General features: G+C 45.6%; 1 protein-coding gene across 2 annotated transcripts in view; it reads left to right on the forward strand.

Moving 5' to 3' along the window:
* Nucleotides 1–22,092, forward strand: part of TGFBR2 (transforming growth factor beta receptor 2) — a 92,441-nt gene that overhangs the window by 52,959 nt on the left and 17,390 nt on the right. For both annotated transcript variants that reach the window (XM_061395725.1, XM_061395726.1), the window contains 2 exons: nt 13,531–14,330; nt 16,176–16,317. In XM_061395725.1, the coding sequence (XP_061251709.1) occupies nt 13,531–14,330; nt 16,176–16,317 (942 nt within the window). The remainder of the gene's footprint in view (nt 1–13,530; nt 14,331–16,175; nt 16,318–22,092) is intronic.

Raw genomic sequence — 22,092 nt, forward strand, 5'->3', positions numbered from 1 at the left:
CCTGTTCCCCATATAACCTGAAAGAGGATGGGGACAATTAGAGTGGCAGCCACCACAGGAAGTGGCCAGATTCAGCCCTTGAGGCTGGAGGAGCAGAAGAACAGCAGGCCGCACACCTGGGTCAGCCCTCCCCTGGGAACAGCAGGACGCCTTTACGGAGGCTATCACCGAGCTCGCCACACTCCACAAGCAAGCACTTCAGAACGAGGCCTGGGTGGGCACCTCAGAACCGGTGAGATGACACATTCCGGGCAGGTCCATCTGCAGCCCTGAGGAGAGACGGCAGGGGTGGGGGCCGAAAACCAGCCAGAGCGTGCTTCAGGCGGAGCCAGGGGGAAGGCAGGGGGTGGCGGTGTTTTGGTAACGAGACAGGCGTTGGTAATGTGCACAACTGATGTGCTTTTCTAAAGCCTTCTGGCCTCCCTGTTGGAGAAGATAGTGGGGTCACTCCAGCCCCGTCTCTCTACCTTCAGGTTTCCCGAAACCGCGAAGGGCCCTGAGACAGGGTAGATGATACGGCCCAGACCGTTCTTTTCCAGCCAAGGAACAGAATGAGAGAATCGGGGCAGCAGCGGGGAAGGGGGCCTACACCCAGCCCAGGCTGAGTGAGCGCCCGGAGGACTCTCGCCTGGACAAGGCAGTGAGGAGATCCTGCTCCAGAACGCGCGGTCAGCCCGTGGAGGAAAGACGGTCATGAGAGGTGTCCGTGTCGCGGGCAGAGCCTGGCTCCTTGTAGGCTCTGTCTCCTGCGGGAGGGACGAGCAGCACAGGGGCAGGAATGCTCCCGGCGGGGACGACCCGGGCTCTGCCTGCCTGAAATGACCACTTGGGAAACTAAGCCAAACACACGTATGAGACGAGGCCTGTCAGTTCACACAGGTGATGGCAGGTAAGCAGCGTATCAGAAAGCGGGCTTCGCATCTGCTCAGCGGGTTCAGAGGTGAGTTCAGGTCATTCTGAAATTGGGGAGCTGGTGAAGAGAGTGAAAAGGAGGCAAGAGCATACAGGCCAGGAGTTGTCTCCACACCTTGCTGAGAGCGGCGGGCGTCCTGCGCTACTGCATTCCACGTGGTAGAGCTGGGTCTGGTGAAACGTCAGAGAATCTTGAGGAACAAGAATGATTTCGGAGGACAGATCACTTTATACTCAGAAAAAGGACCCAGTGTATATGGGGTGCCTGCTTCTTGCTGGGCGGGCAGATTTTAGGGTCTGATAAATATGAGTGTGATAAGTAGGTCTTTTCAGGAGTGACTGAAGAAAATAGAGATTTTGAGCCTGAAAAAGATGATTTAGGGAAATGGGCTAAATGCCCAGCAACAGTTTGAGAACTCCTATCCCACAGAAGAGGGAGTCATTGTGTCGTCTTTTGCTTCAGAGAATAGCAGGAAAGCTGGTAAGTGGGCTTATGGGAAGCCCATGCCTGATTATAAAGAATGTGTTTTAGAATAACCCAGTGTTAAGACTTTCTCCTAAGATGTCTGTCAGGGTGTAGAGTATGGGGTGATTTACAGAGGAATGGAGTCCTGCTGTGGTTACCTTTATGGCAGGTTTCCTCTGCACCTCTCAGGAGTGTTCTGAAGAGGTGTCATCCTGAAGTAGACTGCCTGAAAGGCCCTTTTCGGGGGAGAGAGGAAGGGAAGAAGTAAATAATGGAGACTGTGGAGTGGGATGTGAGGAGGGAAGCAAAAGCTTACTTTTGAAATATGTACAGTTAGAAGAAAACAATCACATGGGCTGGAGAGAATTCCATCATTTGGGGAAAAAGTATTCTCGAAGTCTGTCTAGCGTCAAACAGTGCTGTCCACGTGCTGGAAGTTTAATTAAGCCCTGCTTGAGCTCCTGGCCTTCTGTTGTTTAATTTAGGTGGTTTTTTACTATTTGGCTGAATTTGTTTACTTTTTCTTGAGATGATGGATAGGGAATTATCTGTCTCTCTCTCTGCACTCCCCCTGCAGTTTTTCTACTAGAACGTTCTCATGGGCCATTTTCTCACTGGCTGGCAGAGTATGGTTGTCCTAGGGCTTTGCCAACAAGTCCTGTCTGTGGCAGACTCCCAAGGGATGTTCACTGTAGCTGCTACTGCTGCTAAGTCACTTCAGTCGTGTCCGACTCTGTGCGACCCGGTAGATGGCAGCCCACCAGACTCCCGCATCCCTGGGATTCTCCAGGCAAGAACACTGGAGTGGGTTGCCATTTTCTTCTCCAGTGCATGAAAGGGAAAAGTGAAAGTGAAGTCGCTCAGTCGTGTCCGACTCTTAGTGACCCCCTGGACTGCAGCCTGCCAGGATCCTCCATCCATGGGATTTTCCAGGCAAGAGTACTGGAGTGGGGTGCCATTGCCTTCTCCGGTTCGCTGAAGCAGTGCTTCTCAAGCCGGACTGTGTAAGTGAGTCTCATAGAGGACTCTGTCATGCGCAGGTTTGCTGCCACAGTGGAGCACAGGGCTGAGGTGCTGAGTTTCCCTAAGTCCCCAGGTAGTGCCTGCTGACTGCACTGGTCTGAGGGCATACCCTGAATAGCAGCGTTCCAGGAGATTCTTTTTGTACCATGCCGTCAGTATTTTTAAAGATGAGAAAATATACAAAATTTTGGAACTCCCAAGTTAGAAAGTATGTATATATAGTAACTCCCGGATTAGAAAGTATATATGTAGTATGATGGATGAGGGTGTAAGGGAGAGATGGGGCAAGAACAGAGGAAAGCTAACAGAATGTGGATGTCGCAGAATAAGGAGGCAGTTTGCTTTGCTTTTTACAAGGGCCTGTATATTTTCCTCTAGGGATCCGTGTCGTCTAGGGCCCAGGGCTGTGACTCAGTAATGCTTCCCTTGTATGTTGAGTGAGCACACTTGGAACTTAGCCAGTAAATGTTTACGGGATGTGGGCACCTTTTGTTCACTTTCAACATCTTCTTTATTATAACTGGGTCCAGCATCACTAGATATGTGGTAAAACTGAGTTTTGCCTCTGGGAAAACAGAATTCAAACCAGACAGACAAAAAGCACCTGCCTCTCTTCTCTTAGTATATCCAGACTGACTCCCTCCATAGCCTTCTACTTGCTTTTTTTTTTTTTTTAATTGAGGTATGGTTGATTTACAGTACTGTGGGTGTTTGAGGTGTGCAGCAGAGTGGCTCAGTTATATATACATATATACACACACACATTCTTTTCCATTGTAGATTATTACAAGGTATTGAATATAGTTCCCTGTGCTATATGGTCCTTAATTGTTTACCTGTTTTATATATAGTATCAATTGTTTGTACCTACTAATCCTATATTCCTAATTTATCCCTCTCCCACACTTTCCCCTTTGGTAACTGTAAGTTTATTTTTGAAGTCTTGGAGTCTGTTCCTATTTTGTTAATTTGTTCATTTGTATCAGTTTTTAGATTCTACCTGAAGTGATATCATATGAAATTTGTCTTTCTCTGTCTGACTTATTTCACTTAGTATGATCATCTCCAGGTCTACCCATATTGCTGCAAATGGCATTATTTCATTCTTTTTAATGGCTGAGTAATATTCTATTACACACACACACACACATATATACGGCATGTCTTCTTTTACTGTTCATCTGTTGATGGACATTGTGGTGGCTTCCATGTCTTGGCTATTGTAAACAGTGCTGCAGTGAACATGGGACAACATATTTCTCCAGATACATGCCTAGGAGTGGGATTGCCGGATTGTATGGTAGCTTTGTTTCTAAGAAACCTCCATACTGTCCTCCATAGTAGCTGTTACCAATTTACATTCCCACCAACAACAGTGTAGGATGGTTCCCTTTTCTCCACGTCCTCTCCAGCATTTATTGTTTGTAGATTTTTTTGATAGTGGCCATTCTGATCAATGGGAGGTGGTGCGTCATTGTAGTTTTGATTTGCTTTTCTTTAATAATTAAAATACTGATCATCTTTTCATGTGCATTTTGGCTATACATATGTCTTCTTTGGAGATATGTCTATTTAGCTCATTTTTTTTTTTTAGAATTAAAAAAAAACATCATTTATTTTTGGGAGTCCCAATCCCTGTGCTGGGTCTTCTCTAGTTGGGATGCATAGGCTTCTCTCATTGCAGAGAACTGGCTCCAGGACACGTGGGCTTCCACAGTTGCGGCTCTGGGGCTCCAGAGCACAGGCTCTGTAGTTGTGGCATGCAGGCTTAGTTCCGCGGGCTGTGGGATCGTCCTGTGTCAGGTTGAACCCGTATCCCCTGCATCGGCAGATGGATTTTTTTACCACTGAGCTACCAGAAACACCCCCGCCTGCTTTTTTGATTTTTTTTTTTTTAATATTGAGCTGCACGAGCTCTTTGCATATTTTAGAGATTAATCCCTTGTGGGTCTCTTCATTTGCAGACCTTTTCTCCCGTTCTTGGGTTGTCTTTTTGTTTCTTTTGCTGTGCAAAAGCTTCAGAATCCCAAGTTCTTAAAAACCAACATCTACCATGCTGCTTCCTCTAAATATACAGAATAATAACTGTCAGGTTTTGGTTTTGTTTTTTTCTTTCCATGCTGCATGGCTTGTGGGATCTTAATTTCTCAACCAGGGATAGAACCCGGACCTTTGCCAATGAAAGTACAGAGTCCCAAACACTGGACTGCCATTGTAGAACCTACTTTGATTATTCTTAGGGGTTTCTATTGTCTGATAAAATATTACTAGTTTAAGTCTAGAACTTTTTTTTCTAGACTTCTATTGACAATTTTTTCTTCAAATTGTCAGTAACGGCAACTTGTAAGTGTGTATTAAGAAAATCATGAAATCGAATCTCAGCTCAATGTAGTGTCTGGTTTAGAGGCAAAGAAGTAACATGAAAAGTACAATACCTTCCTTAGATTGTAGACTTGGAAAGCTCAAGAGAAGTTTCCTTCCAAGGGCCGCAAGGAGTTCAGGATTTGAAATTCAGTCACTGTTGGGTAATGTCCTGCACAAAAAAGTGACCTTAAACCCCAGGCAGCAAACACAGCGGGGCAGAGAGATGATTTGGGGATATACAGGAGACTTGGGATAAAAATTCTCAAATAAGCCGTTTTAACAAAATGTACTTTGTGTTGGTCTCTTTGGAAATAATAGGGTTTTTGGACTGAATGAAGAGGGCTTTTAATATTGTGAGCTTGTCTTCCTGATGCCAATCATCCCTTACATAAAACTGTATCATCAGAAAGGCAGTTGCCTGTCAGTGGCTCTGTCCATACAGTAGATGAGCAAGCCCAGTGACATCTGGAGACTGAACAACGCTGATCAGGTGTAAAGGACCAGGTGAGATGAGCCTATCTGGGTCGACTTTCTTACCCGGCATGGCACATTCCACCATTCTGCCTCCCAGTGCTGGTTGCTTGGGATGTAAGTCATGTTGAGTAGAAATAGCTCTAGTTGGCCTCAGTGCCTGAACCATTTTTCAAAGGATTGCATTTGAAATATCCCCATTAGAATAAGGTTTGCTGAAGATTGTTGGTATGTATTCCTTATGGAGGCCTTTTGCTTTATCATATACTTTCTCTGTGTCTACCGAATGGATCATACATTTTTTTTCTCCTTTAAATTATTAGTGTGGTCAGTGATAGGAGTTGTTTCATTTGCATTTTTGTTTTTAATTTAAAATAATGCTTTTATAGCTTTGGCTGGATTTGGATTGCTAACATTTTTATTATTGGTGCTAGTGGTAAAGAACATGAATGTCAACGCAGGAGACATAAGAGACAAGGGTTTGATCCCTGGGTGAGGAAGATCCCCTGGAGCAGGGCATGGCAACTCACTCCAGTTATTCTTGCCTGGAGAATCCCATGGACGAGGAGCTTGGCAGGCCATAGGGTCGCAAAGAGTCAGACACGACTGAAGCAACTTAGCACCGCTCAACACACCATTTTTATTTAGAATTCGTTTTTCAAATCGTAGTATGTGAGAGAGATTGTTCTGTAATTTTCATATATTCTCTTTGGTTTTGGTTGTCCTGTTTTCAAAGAATGAGACACAGTGCTTTTCCTATTTACTGAGTTTGGGTGACATTGAAATGACCTGTCCTTGGAAGCTTGGTGGCTCTCAGCTTCATCTGAGATGGGTGTGTATTAGGGGCTTTGAGGGGAGCATTGTTGCTCGCATGTTTTTGGATACTTTCTTCCTGTTTCTACTGGGAAAACGAAGCTTTCAGATAAGCGGAGAGAATGCAGCAATAAGCCCCTGTGTACCCTCCCCTTGTATTTACCTCCTTCTCATCCCCGTGTGTATTTGGGGGTGGGGGTGTATTACAGTCACAGTTCAGCTTCCCCAAAGCAGTGAGGGCGTTGCTGACCCAGTCAAGGACCACCATGACCCTCAGTTGCTTTGACTCTTCCGTGTGTCTCTTGCTTTTTGTGACTTTGACTTTAAACAGGTGGACCATTGATTTCATAGAGGCACATTCCGGATATATCTGATGGTTCCCCACTTGTTTAGACAATGGTCAAACATTTCTACGAGAAGTCCCCTGGCATTTTTATTGTAGGAAGTTTAGGGGGTTGGCAATTCTGCAAAAAACAAACTCTGACATGTGCATCCAGTCATTGGTACTAAGAAATTTGACAGTGAATCATGGGCTTTAAAAAAGATTCAAAATTACAGTTATAATCTAGGAAGATTTTTAACTACTCAATTACTTTAATGTTTGTAAGACTATTCAAGTTTTTCTTGGCTCAGTTTTAGTAAATTACACATATTAATTTTTAGGACATTGACCAGTATTGTTTAAGTTTTCAAACTTATTGGCAAAAAGCTTTTCCACTGCCTGAGATTCTGTGTCCTCCAGGCCTCTGTCTGCCCTTCGCTGCGCGTCAGTGTCACCGAGGTTCACCTGCTGTGTTGGTCACTGCAGCAGAGTCTGTCCAGAGTGTTGCTGATCCCTTCTGTGTCTTTGTTTTCCATTCCTCTGATTTCAGTGTTTCTCTTTACTCTCTTTCCTTCTCTTTGACTGTATAGTCAGTCGGGTCCTTTCTCTAAAAGTTCATGTTGAACCCTCTGTTGGCCAAAAATCCTGGGAGCTATCATCAGCATCCCTCTTGAGGGACACTCCGCCTGCAGCTGGCCACTGCCTGCCACTCCAGCCTCCACTGTACACACAGGATCCCCGTGCGCCTGTCTAGGAAGTGACCTGCCACGCCAGCCTCTGCTGTACACACAGGATCCCCATGCGTGTGTCTAGGAAGTGACCTGCCACGCCAGCCTCCTCTGTACACACAGGATCCCCGTGTGTCTAGGAAGTGACCTGCCACGCCAGCCTCTGCTGTACACACAGGATCCCCGTGTACGTGTCTGGGAAATGAGACCTGATTCAGACCTAGCAGCGTGGCTACAGGACTTCAAAATAGTCCACATGAAACCAGTGCTTGGCATTTAGTAGGTTCTCAGTAAATGAAAGCTGTAGTTTTAAATATCGCCATTAACCCAGTGGCTTTAGACAGGAAATTCTCCCTTCCCCCCAGCCTCTCTCTCTCGAGCACAGCTTCCTTGTTTGGCTCTCAGCCAGTTGCGTATATATCCTGTTGCTTTAGATGAACATGTTGGCATGTGAAAGTCTCTGTGGTTAGGTGTCACTGCCGGCTTCAAGAAGCTCTGTGGTTGTCTTGCCGTGTTCACCAGTGCACCGAGGCGTATAGACAGCGAGCATCTGATAGCCCTTTCTGTTGCTTGGGTCACTTCGTGCCTTGGTAAATTTCTGCCCAGACTGCTTCACTGAGTCAGAGGAATTGCAGAGCCAATTCAACTAGTGAAGTAAGCACACATCTCTCACAGTTAGCTCTGTTGATTTGGTTTTTATCAAGATGCATTAAACAATCCATATAGGCATTTTTACTCTTGACCTTAATTTAATGTCTTTTTCTCTATGTGATTTTTTTGAAGAAAAAATAAATTATAGAGATTCAGTGTTAAGTTCCTTTTGGCAAGCAGCGATGGATTTGGGCCTCACAGAGGACTTGAAGGAGCTTGGGAGTGACCTCTTTTCATTGTGGTGTGTGTGTGTGCGGGATTAGGCCAGTTGTTTACTTTTAAATTACTCGGGAGGAACCTATACCAAGGAATTTCCCCTTGAGGTTTTCTGCCAGTTTGTATGTTTTTAGGGCATACTAACATTTATCTTTGACGTTTGTCCTTAAAAAATATTTATTTATCAAGATTCTGACATTTGCAAATGGCTGTTTATTTGCAGCTCACTTGGGCTCCTGTATGTGGGACACATTTGGTTGGAAATTTTGGGAATTACTAAACAGCCTGCTGGGGCCATTGCTGGGGAGACAGCTTGGTGGTGTGGAGAGAACACGTGCTCTGGAGCCATCAGACCTGAAGGAAATGGGACCCCTCAGTTCCTCCCCTCCCCACCCCCACGCTCTCTCTGCCTTCCCTCCTTTCCACCTGCCCCTCCCTTCCCTCTCGTAGCCCCTCTGTAAACTAGGCAGTGAACAGAAGGCTGCTGGGGGAGTAAAGTGAGATGCTGCTGATACAGTGAGGGACCCGGGACTCAGCTCAGTAAAGCCCATGAGGGGTTGGTTACCTCCAGCGTTCTTCACAGAGTTCAGAGGAGGGTTTCCCATCCTTTTCCACTGCAGAGCTCCCCTCACAAGGGCAGAATCTACCCTTGTCCCTGGGGCGTACAACACACCACCCCAGGAGGACCACTCTGGCACCACTTCTCCCTTACTCAGTTCCTGCAGAAACAGAGGCGTCTGGAAGTTTCCACTCCAGGAAACCTGGGCAGGGAGACCAGCACTCGATGCCTTCTCTCTGGTGCTGTGCGCGCCATGCATGCTGGGATGCCTAGCAAAGCCTGCGGATCTCTTCACAGTGATGTCTTTAAATGCCTAAAACAGCACACACGGGAATTCAAAGAAAATCCAACCTAGAGTCATACAATTAAACCATACAAATGATTTAAGAAATCTGTGCTATAGTAATCTTTGCTTCTTCTATAGTAATGGTTTAAGTAACAAGATCTAGCATCAGATGGAACAAACTGAAATGGCTAAGTGCTGAATATAAAGGATTCGTTGAGGCCTCTGCAAGAAATGTTAACACAGCATAAAATTATCTGTGGTTTCTCTTGGTGACAAAGTCATGGCATGGCTCATGCTGGGAAATGTGAAATTTTAGTTAAAGATTAGAGAAAATAAAAAGGTGTCATTTTGCCCATGTAAGCTTCCAGGCCCACTGAATTCTGTCTCTGGAGCCCAGGCTGAGTCACCTCTGTGTGCGCCTGGGAGGCGTCCCCTCCTTTGTAGGAACCCCAGAACTCGGTGTGGCCACCGTTGTCCCTTGTTGCAACAGGGGAGTGTAAAGTGAACCTCAGGTTCTGAGCACTGGTTACTTGTGTGTCCGAGAAATAGGTGATGGAGAGTACTGATCCTTGATCTCGGGTGTCCTCGGCCTGCAACAGCTTGGAGCGGGGCTTGGGTTCCCATTCAGAGACTGGGGCTGGGTTGCAGCGGTGGAAGCACCGGATCATAGCCACTAGGTCAGTGGTCACTGACAAGGGCCCTGGCCCTTCTGCTCTGCAGAAAAGAACTTCCACAGAGATGGAACGTAGTGAAGCAAGTAAAGTGTTTTATTAGCAGGAAAGAGTATGGTATGCGTGGATAGACACACAGGCAGACTCAGAGGGAGAGTCCCTGAGTCGCATCCTCATGGCAGTTTAAATCACTTATATGGGGCGTTTTTTTCCGGTTTTCCTTTGGCCAGTCATTTTGATTTGCCTGGTTCACAGTCTGTGTTTGGTATATCTCAGGATCCTCCCAAGTGTGCGCACACATCTCTTAGCCAAGATGGATCCTACCGAAGAGGCCTCTGGGTAGAGCATCCCAAGACATTGTTCCCTCTCCAGCCTGCAGGGAGCTTTTCTGTGCATGTGTGGTCGGGGAGGTTTCCTGACTTCCGGAATGAGAAGTATGTGGTTTGAGCGGGGGCCCAGCCTTCTCCCTTAATTGTCCTGCTATTCTTGTCTTGGAGTTTTAGTCAATAGAGAATGAATTTCCAGTTGCTTTATCCTTCCGGGGGGCCCATCTGCCTCCTCCCTCAGTAGTTCAGCAATTATGTCTTGAGTTCTGTACAAGCTGTGTCCTGTGATGATGGGTTCTGAGAGAAGAAAGCAAAAAGGTTTAAGGTTCTTCCTTGTGTAAGACTTCTGATTCCCAGACAGGAGAGAGATGCACAGTGGCAGGAACATTGGTTCTTCGTTAAGAACCAAGGGGAGCAGTCTACACACCCAAATGTGCCCCTTTGGATGCCCCGGGATCACTTAGTGGACTGGCCTGCAGTCACTTAGGCCAGCCCCAAGTGAAGACAGCCACTTCATCCAATTGAGCGCTTGTATGAAGGCATTCTTAATTGGCTCCCAGTGATGTGAAGTTTAGAGACAGCATGGCATGGGGTTACGAGCGGGCGTCTCTAATCAGAGTTTGAGAATCTACAGAATGGGGTTTATAATAATAGCAGTATCTATCTCATGGGGTTTTCTGTCCACTAAATATAAATATTATATAAAACTCTTGGCACACAGAGAAGTATATAATTTGTATTCAGTTTACTCTTCTATGTGTAATTGGGGGTTGGCAGGAAGAAATGCTCCCTGCTGGTCCCTGAGTAAAGGAGAAGCTGATTGTACCTGCTATACCCACAGCTGCTGGTTTCTCTAGGAGCAACTCAGGGGTTAACTCTGAGAGGGTGTGGGTGGCTTCTGTTTAGATAAAGCCACATCCCAGAGCTTCCTTTCAGCCTGATTTGCTATTGTTAGGGTTTTTCACCACCTCTTTGAAGTTTCAAGACTGACAGATGTTAATAGATAATTCCCTCCCCACCAAATTTTTATGTGTAGGTTTTCAAAAAGAAATCACAGGAAATTTGAGGGGAAGGTAACATTTGGTTTCTGATATTGAAAGGGGGGTTTCTAGAGTCTTCTTTAATCGGTAAATTTCAGATTTCTGTTTCTGTGTTTCCTTTAACCTGAAAAAGACTAGAAATCAGCAAGGAATATTCTTTTTCATAAATGGACAGGAATTGGAAAATAAAATTATCAGTGATACATGAACAGTTCATTTGGATGTTTTACCGCCTTTAATGAATTGGACACACAGCTAAATAATTATGCAATTAATATTTAGAAGTTTTTCATTGAGTTGTTTTCTCATCCATAAAAGAATATTCACATTGGAGCAACATGACGGCTCTTTAGATTTCCCCGGTGCATTGCAGGTTGTTAAAATAGCACCAGTAGAAGGGGGGCGAGCAGACTTTTTCTGTAAAGGGCCAGGTAGTAGATGTTTTAGGGCCAGAAGTGATCTCTGTTGTATGAACTACTTAGTGTCTTTTTTTTTTTTTTTAATTTAAACAGCCCTTTAAAAATGGAAAATCCATCCCTCTTGAGGTTGAACAAGAGCATCCCCTGTACCCTGGGGCCATAGTTTGCTGACCCCTGCTGAACAGCGTGGAGAATGAGAGGGAGTTTTTTAAATTAAAGTCTAGTTGATTTACAGTGTTAATTTCTGCTGTACAGCAAATTAACTCAGTTATGCTGGGAGGGATTGGGGGCAGGAGGAGAAGGGGACGACAGAGGATGAGATGGCTGGATGGCATCACCAGCTCGATGGGCGTCAGTTTGAGTGAACTCCGGGAGTTGGTGAGGGAGGCCTGGTGTGCTACAATTCATAGGGTCGCAAAGAGTCGGACACGACTGAGCGACTGAACTGAACTGAACACATATATATGTACATTCCAATATGTATATATAAAGGAATATATATATACATTCCCTTTTTCATATTCTTTTCCATTATGGTTTATCATAGGGTATTAAAATAGTTTCCTGTGCTAAATAGTAGGACTTTGTTATTTATCCATCGTATACATACTAGTTTACACCTGCTAACCCCAAACTCCCAATCCATCCCTCCCCCAACCCTCTCCCTCGGGCAAGCACAAGTCTGTCTGTTACGTCTGTGATTCTGTTTGTTTCATAGATAAGTTCATTTGTGCAATATTTCAGATTCCATATGTAAGTGATAACATATTGTATTTGTCTGTCTGACTTTACTTAGTGTGATAATCTCTAGCTCCATCCATGTTGCTGCAAAAATGGCATTTTGTTCTTTTTTATGGTTGAGTCGTATTCTGTTGTCTATATGTACCACATCTTCTTTATCCAAGAAGGGAGGGACTTTGTCTCATTAATCATTCATCCAGCTTCTACCCTGCACCAGCTGCTTAGTAGAGTGTGGTGATCAGGACCTCTAGATTTACCCCTGTAGAGCTTACTTTCTCATGGGAGGAACAAGCAGAGAATTAAACACATTTATTTATAAGACATCTTATGTTGTTACAGACAGGTGTCCACTTGAAGAAAACATTCCCATTGGATAGTCCAGATAGTAGAGGTGGAGTTACAGGAGAGGAATGTTATTTTCTGCAGCATCTGCTGCGGTGTCTGATGCTGATACTGCATCAGTATCATTTTATCTGTCCCCTCAGTCTTGATCTCGAGGCTCATTCTTTGCTGGGTAACAGGGACCATCCATATCTCCACAAGAGTTTCTATTTCTCCTGTAGTTCAATCTTTTCCTGCAACCATTTTGTCCCATCACACTTCAGCCTCTGGTCCCACCTACCCTGGGGTCCCATGCAGCCTGCCAGTGTGAGTAAGAACTTAGGTTTTCAAGATTCAATCACCAAATTTTTCCTTCTTCCTGTTTTTAAAAATTTTATTGAAGTATAGCCAATTTACAATGTTAATTCCGCACAGCAAAGTGACTCAGTTACATATACATATATGTGTGTGTGTTCTTTTTCCTACTGTTCTCCGTTATGGTTTGACACAGGATGTTGACCATAGTTGCCTGGTCTATAGCAGGAGTTTGCTTATCCCGTGTATAACAGTTTGCATCTGCGTAACCCAGACTCGCACCCCAGCCCTCTCCATCCCTTCGTGGTAACCCTGTCTGTTTCCGTGTCTGTGAGTGTGTTTCTGTTTTGTAGGTAGGTTCGTCTGTGCCACACTGTGGATTCCACATGTAACTGATGTCATATGTTTGTCTTCGCTTAGTGTGATAACCTCTAGGTACATCCGTGTATCTGGCAGTGGCAGTATTTAATTCTTTCTTATATATACTTATATACTCCATGGTATATATGTACATCTTCATCCATTCATCTGTTGATGGACATTTAGGTTATTTGTATGTCCTGACTATTGTGAATAGAGCCAGCAGAGCATTTTTAAAGGCCAGTGAGGAGGGCCTTGTTCTCAGCTTGTAATCAGCTTGTTCTCAGTTCTGATTGGTTGATGGTGAATTTTGATTTCCCAGCTAAGTTTTGAGGGAAGAGTAAAAGACGTTGACTAGATGGCCAGATGGACAAGCACACCCAAGCATCCATGCCTGGAATAAAAACTTACCATACCGTGTCCATTAAAACTGTGCTGATGGTAAATCCCACAGTGCCTGGGGTGTGGACCACTTCTTCCCAGGGCACACCTGCTGACCCGCTCCTTCTCTGTGTTTCCACTTCAGAGTACACCAGCAGTAACCCCGACTTGCTGCTGGTTATCTTCCAAGTGACAGGCGTCAGCCTCCTGCCACCGCTGGGCATCGCCATCGCAGTCATCATCACTTTCTACTGCTACCGCATCCACCGGCAGCAGAAGCTGAGCCCAGCCTGGGACTCGGGCAAGCCGCGCAAGCTGATGGAGTTCAGTGAGCACCTGGCCATCATCCTGGAGGACGACCGCTCCGACATCAGCTCCACCTGCGCCAACAACATCAACCACAACACGGAGCTGCTGCCCATTGAGCTGGACACCCTGGTGGGCAAGGGGCGCTTCGCCGAGGTCTACAAGGCCAAGCTGAAGCAGAACACGTCTGAGCAGTTCGAGACCGTGGCCGTCAAGATCTTCCCCTACGAGGAGTATGCCTCCTGGAAGACGGAGAAGGACATCTTCTCGGACATCAACCTCAAGCACGAGAACATCCTGCAGTTCCTGACGGCCGAGGAGCGCAAGACGGAGCTGGGCAAGCAGTACTGGCTCATCACTGCCTTCCACGCCAAGGGCAACCTGCAGGAGTACCTGACGCGCCACGTCATCAGCTGGGAGGACCTGCGCCGGCTGGGCGGCTCGCTGGCCCGCGGCATCGCGCACCTGCACAGCGACCACACCCTGTGCGGCCGGCCCAAGATGCCCATCGTGCACAGGGACCTCAAGAGCTCCAACATCCTGGTCAAGGGCGACCTCACCTGCTGCCTCTGCGACTTCGGGCTCTCACTGCGGCTGGACCCCACCCTGTCAGTGGATGACCTGGCCAACAGTGGGCAGGTAGGGTGGCCCTGCCCCTCACTGCTGCACCCCTCGCTGCTGCGCCCCTCCGGCTCGCGCTCCTTCCACCCTGCACTCTGACCTCCCCCAGGGGATCCACTCAGCCCTGGAAGCGCCCTGCTCTCCTGCCAGGGTGCCTCCCACAGCCAGCAGCACTTCTCTCTCTGGCTCTCAGACCCTTCCCAATCTAGCACAGCCATTTTCTCCTTGAGTCAGTCTTCATTTCTCGTCCATTTAGACTTTTTTTCTTTGCTTCAAGCACTGCTAGTATCTCTTTTTCCTTGTACTCAGCCTCTTTCTGCTCTGTACTTTTGGTCCTTATGTTGTCTTTTTTTTTTTTTTTTTACCATTTTAGAAGGCAGTCTCCTTGAAGTCCAAATCCACATACATTTGGTCACATCCAACACAAGGCCTTGAACAGGCAAAGAGACCAATAAGTATCTACAGAGTGAGTGACTGACTGGGTGAAGGGAGAGTTCTTTTGAAACATCTCACAGATTAAACTGGAAACCTTTTTTGGCTAAGGAGCTATTAGAGACTGACTAACGTTACCACTGGGTGCCCCAGGTGGCACTATGGTAAAGAACCCACCTGCCAGTGCAGGAGACAGATAAGACTTGGGTTCAGTCCCTAGGCCAGGAAGGTCCCCTGGAGAAGGAAAAGGCAACCCACGCCAGCATTCTTGCCTAGAGAATCCCATGGACAGAGGAGCCTGGCGGGCTATAGTCCATGGGGTTGCGAGTCAGAGACGACTGAAGCGACTTAGCATGCACACACAGCGTTGTTGTCATCCTTTATAAAAGATGGGCCCCGTGTTTCACACACCAGAAGCTTGGCTGTGACTGAGAGCAAAGTCTTGGGAGCATCGTTGCCTCCTCTGACCAGGCTGAGGGTTGTGCTTTTGGAGCATCTCGTCACTGCTTAGGCAGCCCTCCAGGGGTGCACATCCAGTGAGGAGATGAGCACGTTGAAACTCAGATGAATCAATGTGCCAGGGTGACCAGTCGTGGAGTGACTTATTAAAAAGAAACTTGTCTTCTAATGCATGACAATAAAAAGCATTATTTTGGAGTAACATTATCAACTCACTTGACATTCCCCTGGATCCTTGGGAAGGTAGGACGTCGCTGTTATTTAGTCAGTCTATACAACCTGCATTATTACTCACTCAAATGATTTTTTCCTTAGAAATATTTTTTTCTTTTTTCCTATGTATCACAGTGTTTTCATACTGTCAGATAAAATCACACAGCATGCCTATCAAATTTATAAAATGACCAGATTTGAGCTTGTAGTGGAAATACTTCCATATAGTTCAACTCAGCAGAGCTTTTATGTAATTATATGACATCCTCGGCACACTAGAACGTACCGGGGGGTGAACAAAGGAGACTAACGCAACCCTCAGGGGACAAAAAGAATCCTGGCAGTTATTATTTTCACCTCGTATCTTGGAGTTTCAAGAATGAAAAGATATTTAATTTGGAAAAACACTGAAAGTGTCCATCACCAGTGTGGTCTCAGGGTCTCTGCAAAGACGTCACTGCACACGTGGTATGATGATCTTGTGTCCTGAGCCTAGACACAGCAGCTCTGGGCTTTGCCATTTCCTTCTTTTGGCATTTGTTCTTTATATTCTTTCAAGGTTTCTCAGGGAGAGACAACCTATTTTTTTAAAAAATTACATAAGCTCTACCTTTCTATGCAGGTCTCATTATCTTAAAAAGCTTCATGGTTTTTAAAGACCAACAACTACTCACGTAGGGGGCCAAGCGTCAGCTGTATTTTGAAAGCAGACCTGCAGTGGGAGTTGGATGACGGGCCTCCGTGTGTGTTCTTCTTTAGGTGGGAACGGCGAGATACATGGCTCCAGAGGTCCTCGAGTCCAGGATGAATCTGGAGAACGTGGAGTCCTTCAAGCAGACGGATGTCTACTCCATGGCCCTGGTGCTCTGGGAGATGACGTCTCGCTGCAACGCAGTGGGAGGTAGGCGTGGACCACCATCCTGGTGGACCTCCAAATGATGCTGTGCTCATTGCTTCAGCATGAGTTCAGGGATACGGAAGAGCTGTGTGAGATCTGGTAGGACACAGATATTCCAGCATGATGTGGAATCATGCCTTGGTTCTGTAGCTGCAAGCCAGGTTCGGGGCATAAAGCATTTTATCTCCTTTCCTGAAGTATATAATTACTTTTCCCTGGACCCATTTCTCCATTGGTATCTACAGATCTAGCAAGAGACGAACACTAATAATATTTATAAGAATTCATTTCTTCTTTGATTCAGAAAATTACCTGATTTTTTAAAAGGTTTTTCAGAATTAAAAGGTCCAGAAAATAGATTTTACTTAAAATTTACTTTTATGGACTTAACTTTCCTTTGCTGGAGAAAACAAGCAGAATGGTTTGACGGATTTGTTTAGGTTTTGAAAAATCTAAAGAGAGGTTATTAAGGAATGTAGCATTCTTCAGGGGTACTGGGGCTGTCATGTTTTAGAGGGCATTGTCCCCTCATCTTCCTGGAGATGGGCATGGCTGATGTCCACACCAGTTCATCCTTTTCTGGGCCTCCTCAGAGGTATACAGTGGTTACCGTCAGGATCTGAGGTCTCACCTTAGAAGTGTGTATATCCTAACCTGGTCCTGGTGGGATGCTAAGTCAAGCCAAGCTAACTCCAATTTTATGTTTAACCCTTTGTTTCATAATAATTTTAGACTCACAGAATCATTGCGTGAGTAGTACAGGGAGTTCCCATATGCTCTTCACCCAGCTTCCCCTCCTGTTAACATCTTACCTAAACCAAGTCCCCAGAATTGGGGAACAGGATTCACTCGGGATTCCACATTACCTTGGTGTCCAGGCCACCTCAGTCTCCTTCAACATGTGATGGTCACTCAGCCTGTTTCTTTCGTGACCTTGGCAAGAATTCAGACCAGTTATTTTATAAACAGTCTCCCACTGTGGGTTGCTCTGATGCCTTCCTATGGTCAGACTGGGATCGTGCCTTTCCAGGCAGGAACGCCTCAGAAATAGTGCCATGCCCTCAGCACCGCACACAGCTGGTGTGCCAGCGTGCTTGCTGGCCCGTCTCCTCACACGCTGAAGGTGGCGCCAGCTCTCTCCCTGGGGAGACACTACCTTTTCCATGTGTAATTAATACATACCTTGTGGGAAGGTGCTTTGATCTGTTTCTACTAAACACCTGTTTAATAAGGAGACTAGACCTGTTTTTTAATAATAATTTTACCTGCTGATTTTTAGGGTCAATTAATAGTTCTTGCAGATGATTATTACTGTAACGTTTGCTTAATGGTGATTTTCTATTTTTCTTATCCCTTCTACATATTTTTCATAGATGCTTGGGAAATATCTGTCCTTTCTCTCACCAGTCCCTGTTATTTATTCATTTTACTCTGTGTTTACATGAGTATGGGATTGTGGGTATTTTATTCCGTGGATATTTAATGTTATCAGTATTTGTCACTTAGGTCAGTTTTGGGCACTGGCCAGACTCTCCAGCGTTTTGCTCCAGGTGGGTTAGGTTGTCAGCATTGCTGGCTCTGATCATTCCTCCTGCTGAGAACTTCCTTAGCTGACTCTCCAGGATGGGCTAGGCTGGGAGCCTCGCTGTCCCATCACCCACATCCCTGGGTCCCTGCACAGGACATAGCACTTCCTGTCTGGCTAACCCAGTTATTTTCTGGTTTTCTGCATGAGATGTCTTCCCCCACAGTATTTCCAAAAGTAACTGAATTTTTCCTTGCACAGTGAAATTTGTTTAACCAAGTTTCAGTCACTGAGAATCATCTTCTGCTTGAAGCTTTGACAGTTCCAAAATGAATCCTTAGACCAGACCCGTGTGAACCATGAAAGAGGAGACAATGCCGCTGTCACTGTCAGAGTAAATTCACCTAGATTTCGGTATCTCTCTTGTCCTTTCAAAGCGGCTCATCGTTCTATAAACATGCTGGAGCCTGTCTCTGCCGTCCCCTCTGGTAGTGCCACCAGCTTCTTAAGGCCTGATCTGCGCTCCCTGCTTCCACAGTCATCAGGGACTGAAGCCCTTTCCTGTTGATATCTGCTGAGTGTGGAAGAATTCCGGCTAGTGGGGAAGAACCGAGTTCACCAGCTTTTACAAGATCTAAAAACGGATACAGTATAAACAAGTTTTCCCAAGGAAGGAACAGGGTCCTATTTGTTCAGTAATCCTCATAACCTTTAGGATAAGAACAGATGGCTTTGGGGAACCGGAAAAGAGGCCATCCCAGTTCTCATTTTGTTTGATCTTAAGCCCACAGTACGGTTTCTCCCATCAGGCTGCAAAATCAAAGTGATTTGTCTATCCTCACTGTGGCCCAGCAGACAGCCCTTCTCTTGACTAAGTGTGTGAACTCACGTGTTAATAATCCCTTTCTTTTGCCTACTTTTAAAAGTGTTATTATATTTGTTTTTTGTGTTTTTTTTTGCATGTATGTGTGCGTCAAAAACTGTAAAGGCAGATTTTCAGCCTAATCTTAATTTCAGAGACTGTTATATTTAAAGATCTTCTTAGAAGATACATTAAAGTCAGGACCTTTTAAGGGGAGTTAGGATGTGTTGCCTCTTCCCTGTTGTACAAACACAGATTTCCATAAAGAAGCTTGCTGTCCACTGATGAAACAGGCTTTTTCCCCCCTTTCCTTTTTAAATATTTGCACTTTCAGACACATTTCTTTCTTTACACATAAAATAGGTAATACCACTCTAGTGGATATTAGGCTTTAATTTATACAGAGGGCAGGATATAAAAGGCCTTCCTGAAGCTTAAACTTCTTTGTATAACTTGAAATACAACATAAGAAATTACTATCTTTTTCATGGACAGTCTCATTTCAGAAAAGGAAATGTGGAAAATGCTTACCTCAGTGTGGTGAGTTATAGACTGGTATTTTATTTCACAAAATAGATCCACTGATATTCCCTCCAAGTTATTCTGAGGAGCTGGACATCTGACTGAATGAAGCAGGAGTCTAGGCATCAAGGAACTCTCTTGCAGGGGGAGAATGTGAAACCCCAGCTTTCTTGCCTGGAGAACAGGACCCCATTCTGTTCTCAGGGCTGAGCCCAAATTTTTGGCCTGGAGGCCCAGGCGCTGCCTGCTTTTTTCTGCATTTATCACAGGACTCAGTACTAGACTTTGTCTTGCGCTGTTTACGAGGCCTGGAACACTGAAGGAGACTTTTTTGCAGGCAAGGCAGGGAGCACCAGACTGAGTGCCCAGGTTGGCTAAAGATAGTGTGACAGCAGGGTCAGGCAAAGAGGGTTAGATCAGCTCTTGAGGGAACAGTGAGCCTCAGAAGTGTCTTCTCTGTGCAAGCAGCAGAGAGGGAACATGATCAAGAGAAAGCATGACACTGGAGAAGCCACATTCTTCTCACGTGAGAACATGCAGACATAGTAAGAGCACCCTTTGGAAGCAAGCTGGTCCAGCTCCCTTACCACAAGACATAGATTGTCATAAGTGAAGAAGGTGGTCAAAAATGAAAGGCTTTCTGGTGGAAGTAGGTTTGGTCCAGATGAAGAAGGCCACAAGAAATGATAGCTACCATTACATAAGCAATAGCATTATGGAACAATTCATCCCACTTACCAAGGGTTCTTTGAAGGGTGTGCTGTTACTAGCCCCATTTTACAGGTGGGTAAACTGAGGCTTCAGGAAGTACGATAGTGGAGACAGAAATCAAAGCCCTGTGGTCTGATTCTGGCCCACAGGCCCTAAATGTCCTACTACAGGATTGATAGCTTATTTAGTCTGTGGCAGCTAGGATTACCATTATTATTGTGGAAGGGGTAGTCAGTCCTACTCTGTATAACGGCCTTTGACTTGAAGCCTTTCTGAAAGCACCTGGCGGGAACATGCAGCGGTGGCCTCGCTGCAGCATGTTCCCGGTGGTGGACTTTGTGAGTCTGTTAATGGAATCCCAAAGCTGTTAAATGCTGTAGCATGTGTACCTCACATGCCTCGGTGCCTCAAAGTCTGAGATAACTTCTTTACCTTTTGTCTCTGAAGATGTATCAATTCATTATTTCTTTCACCCAACCTGTATTTTTTGAGTACCTTCTGTGTGGCAGGCATTATTCAAAATGGTAAGGGTGCAGAGACTCTCAGGAGATGAAAAACTAGAAGGTAGTGAGCTTCCCCCCTTCTCACAAAAACACCAAAATCACAACTAACTGCTGAAAGCCATCAGTAACAAAGAAATGGTGGAACCTACCAAAAAAGATATCGTAGGTTCAAAGACAAAGAAGAGCCCATAACAAGACAGTAAGAGGGGTGCAGTTGCGATAAAATCAAATCCAATACCTGCTGGGTGGGAAACCCACAGATTGGAAAGCAATTATATTGTGGAGGTTCTGCCACAGGAATGAACGTTCTGTGCCTTACATCAGGCTCCCCAGCCTGGCGGTCTGTCAACGGGAGGAGGAGCCCCCAGAACATCTGACTTTGAAGGTCAGCAGGGTTTGTTTGCAGAACTGGGGAAAACAGAAGCCCCACTCTTAGAGGGCACACACAGAGTCTTGTGCACAGCAAGACCCAGGGGGAAAAGCAGTGACCTCATAAGAGCCTGCTGGTATTAGACGGTCTCTTGCAAGGCTGGGGTACAGCTGTGACTTACTGTAGGGACAAAGACACTGGTGGCAATACTTCTGGGGAGTTCTCATTGCTGTGAGCCCTCCTAAAGGCCATCATTTTTTCACCATGACCTGGCCCCACACAGCAGCCTATAGGCTCCAATTCTGGGATGCCACAGGCTAACCAACCAGAAGAGTTGACTCATTGGAAAAGATTCTGATGCTGGGAGGCATTGGGGGCAGGAGGAGAAGGGGACGACAGAGGATGAGATGGCAGGATGGTGTCACTGACTCAATGGACGTGGAGTTGGTGGACTCCGGGAGTTGGTGATGGACAGGGAGGCCTGGCGTGCTGTGATTCATGGGGTCGCAAAGAGTCAGACACGAATGAGCGACTGGACTGAACTGAACCAACCAGAATGGTGGGAACACAGCCTCACCCATTAGCAGACAAGCTGGTTAAAAACTTCCTGAGCATGTGACTGCCCAATAAACACACCTGTTGACACAGCTCTGCCCACCTGAGGGACAAGAACCAGTTTCATGCACTGGTGGGACGAAACCAATTCCGCCCAGCAGGATGCCAGCACAAGCATCTTATACCAGCCTTGTCCACCAGGGGGCAGACAACAGAAGCAAGAAGACCTACAACCCTGCAGCCTGTGAACACAAACTGCAATCATAGAAAGGTAGATAAAAATGAAATGGCAGAATATGTCTGAGATGAAGAAACAAGATAAAACCCCAGGTGACCAGCTAAATGAAGTGGAGATAGGCAATCTACCCAAAAAAGAATTCAGAGTAATAACAGCAAAGATTATCCAAGATCTCAAAAAAATAATGCAGGCACAGATAGAAAAGATGCAAGAAATGCTTAAAACAGAGCTAGAAGATCTAAGGAATGAACAAGCATAGATGAACAATAAAATACTGAAATGAAAAATACACTCAAATGAATAGAATAAATGAGGCGGAAGAATGGATAAGTGAGTTGGAATACAGAATTGTGGAAATCACTACTATGGAACAGAATATAAAGAGAATGAAAAGAAATGAGTCTGAGAGGCCTCAGGAGCAACATTAAATGCACCAACATTTTCATCATAGGGTCCCACAAGAAGAGAGAGAAAGGACCTGAGAAAATATTT

Source organism: Bos javanicus, chromosome 22 (assembly GCF_032452875.1).
Source record: "Bos javanicus breed banteng chromosome 22, ARS-OSU_banteng_1.0, whole genome shotgun sequence".
Taxonomy (NCBI): domain Eukaryota; kingdom Metazoa; phylum Chordata; class Mammalia; order Artiodactyla; family Bovidae; genus Bos; species Bos javanicus.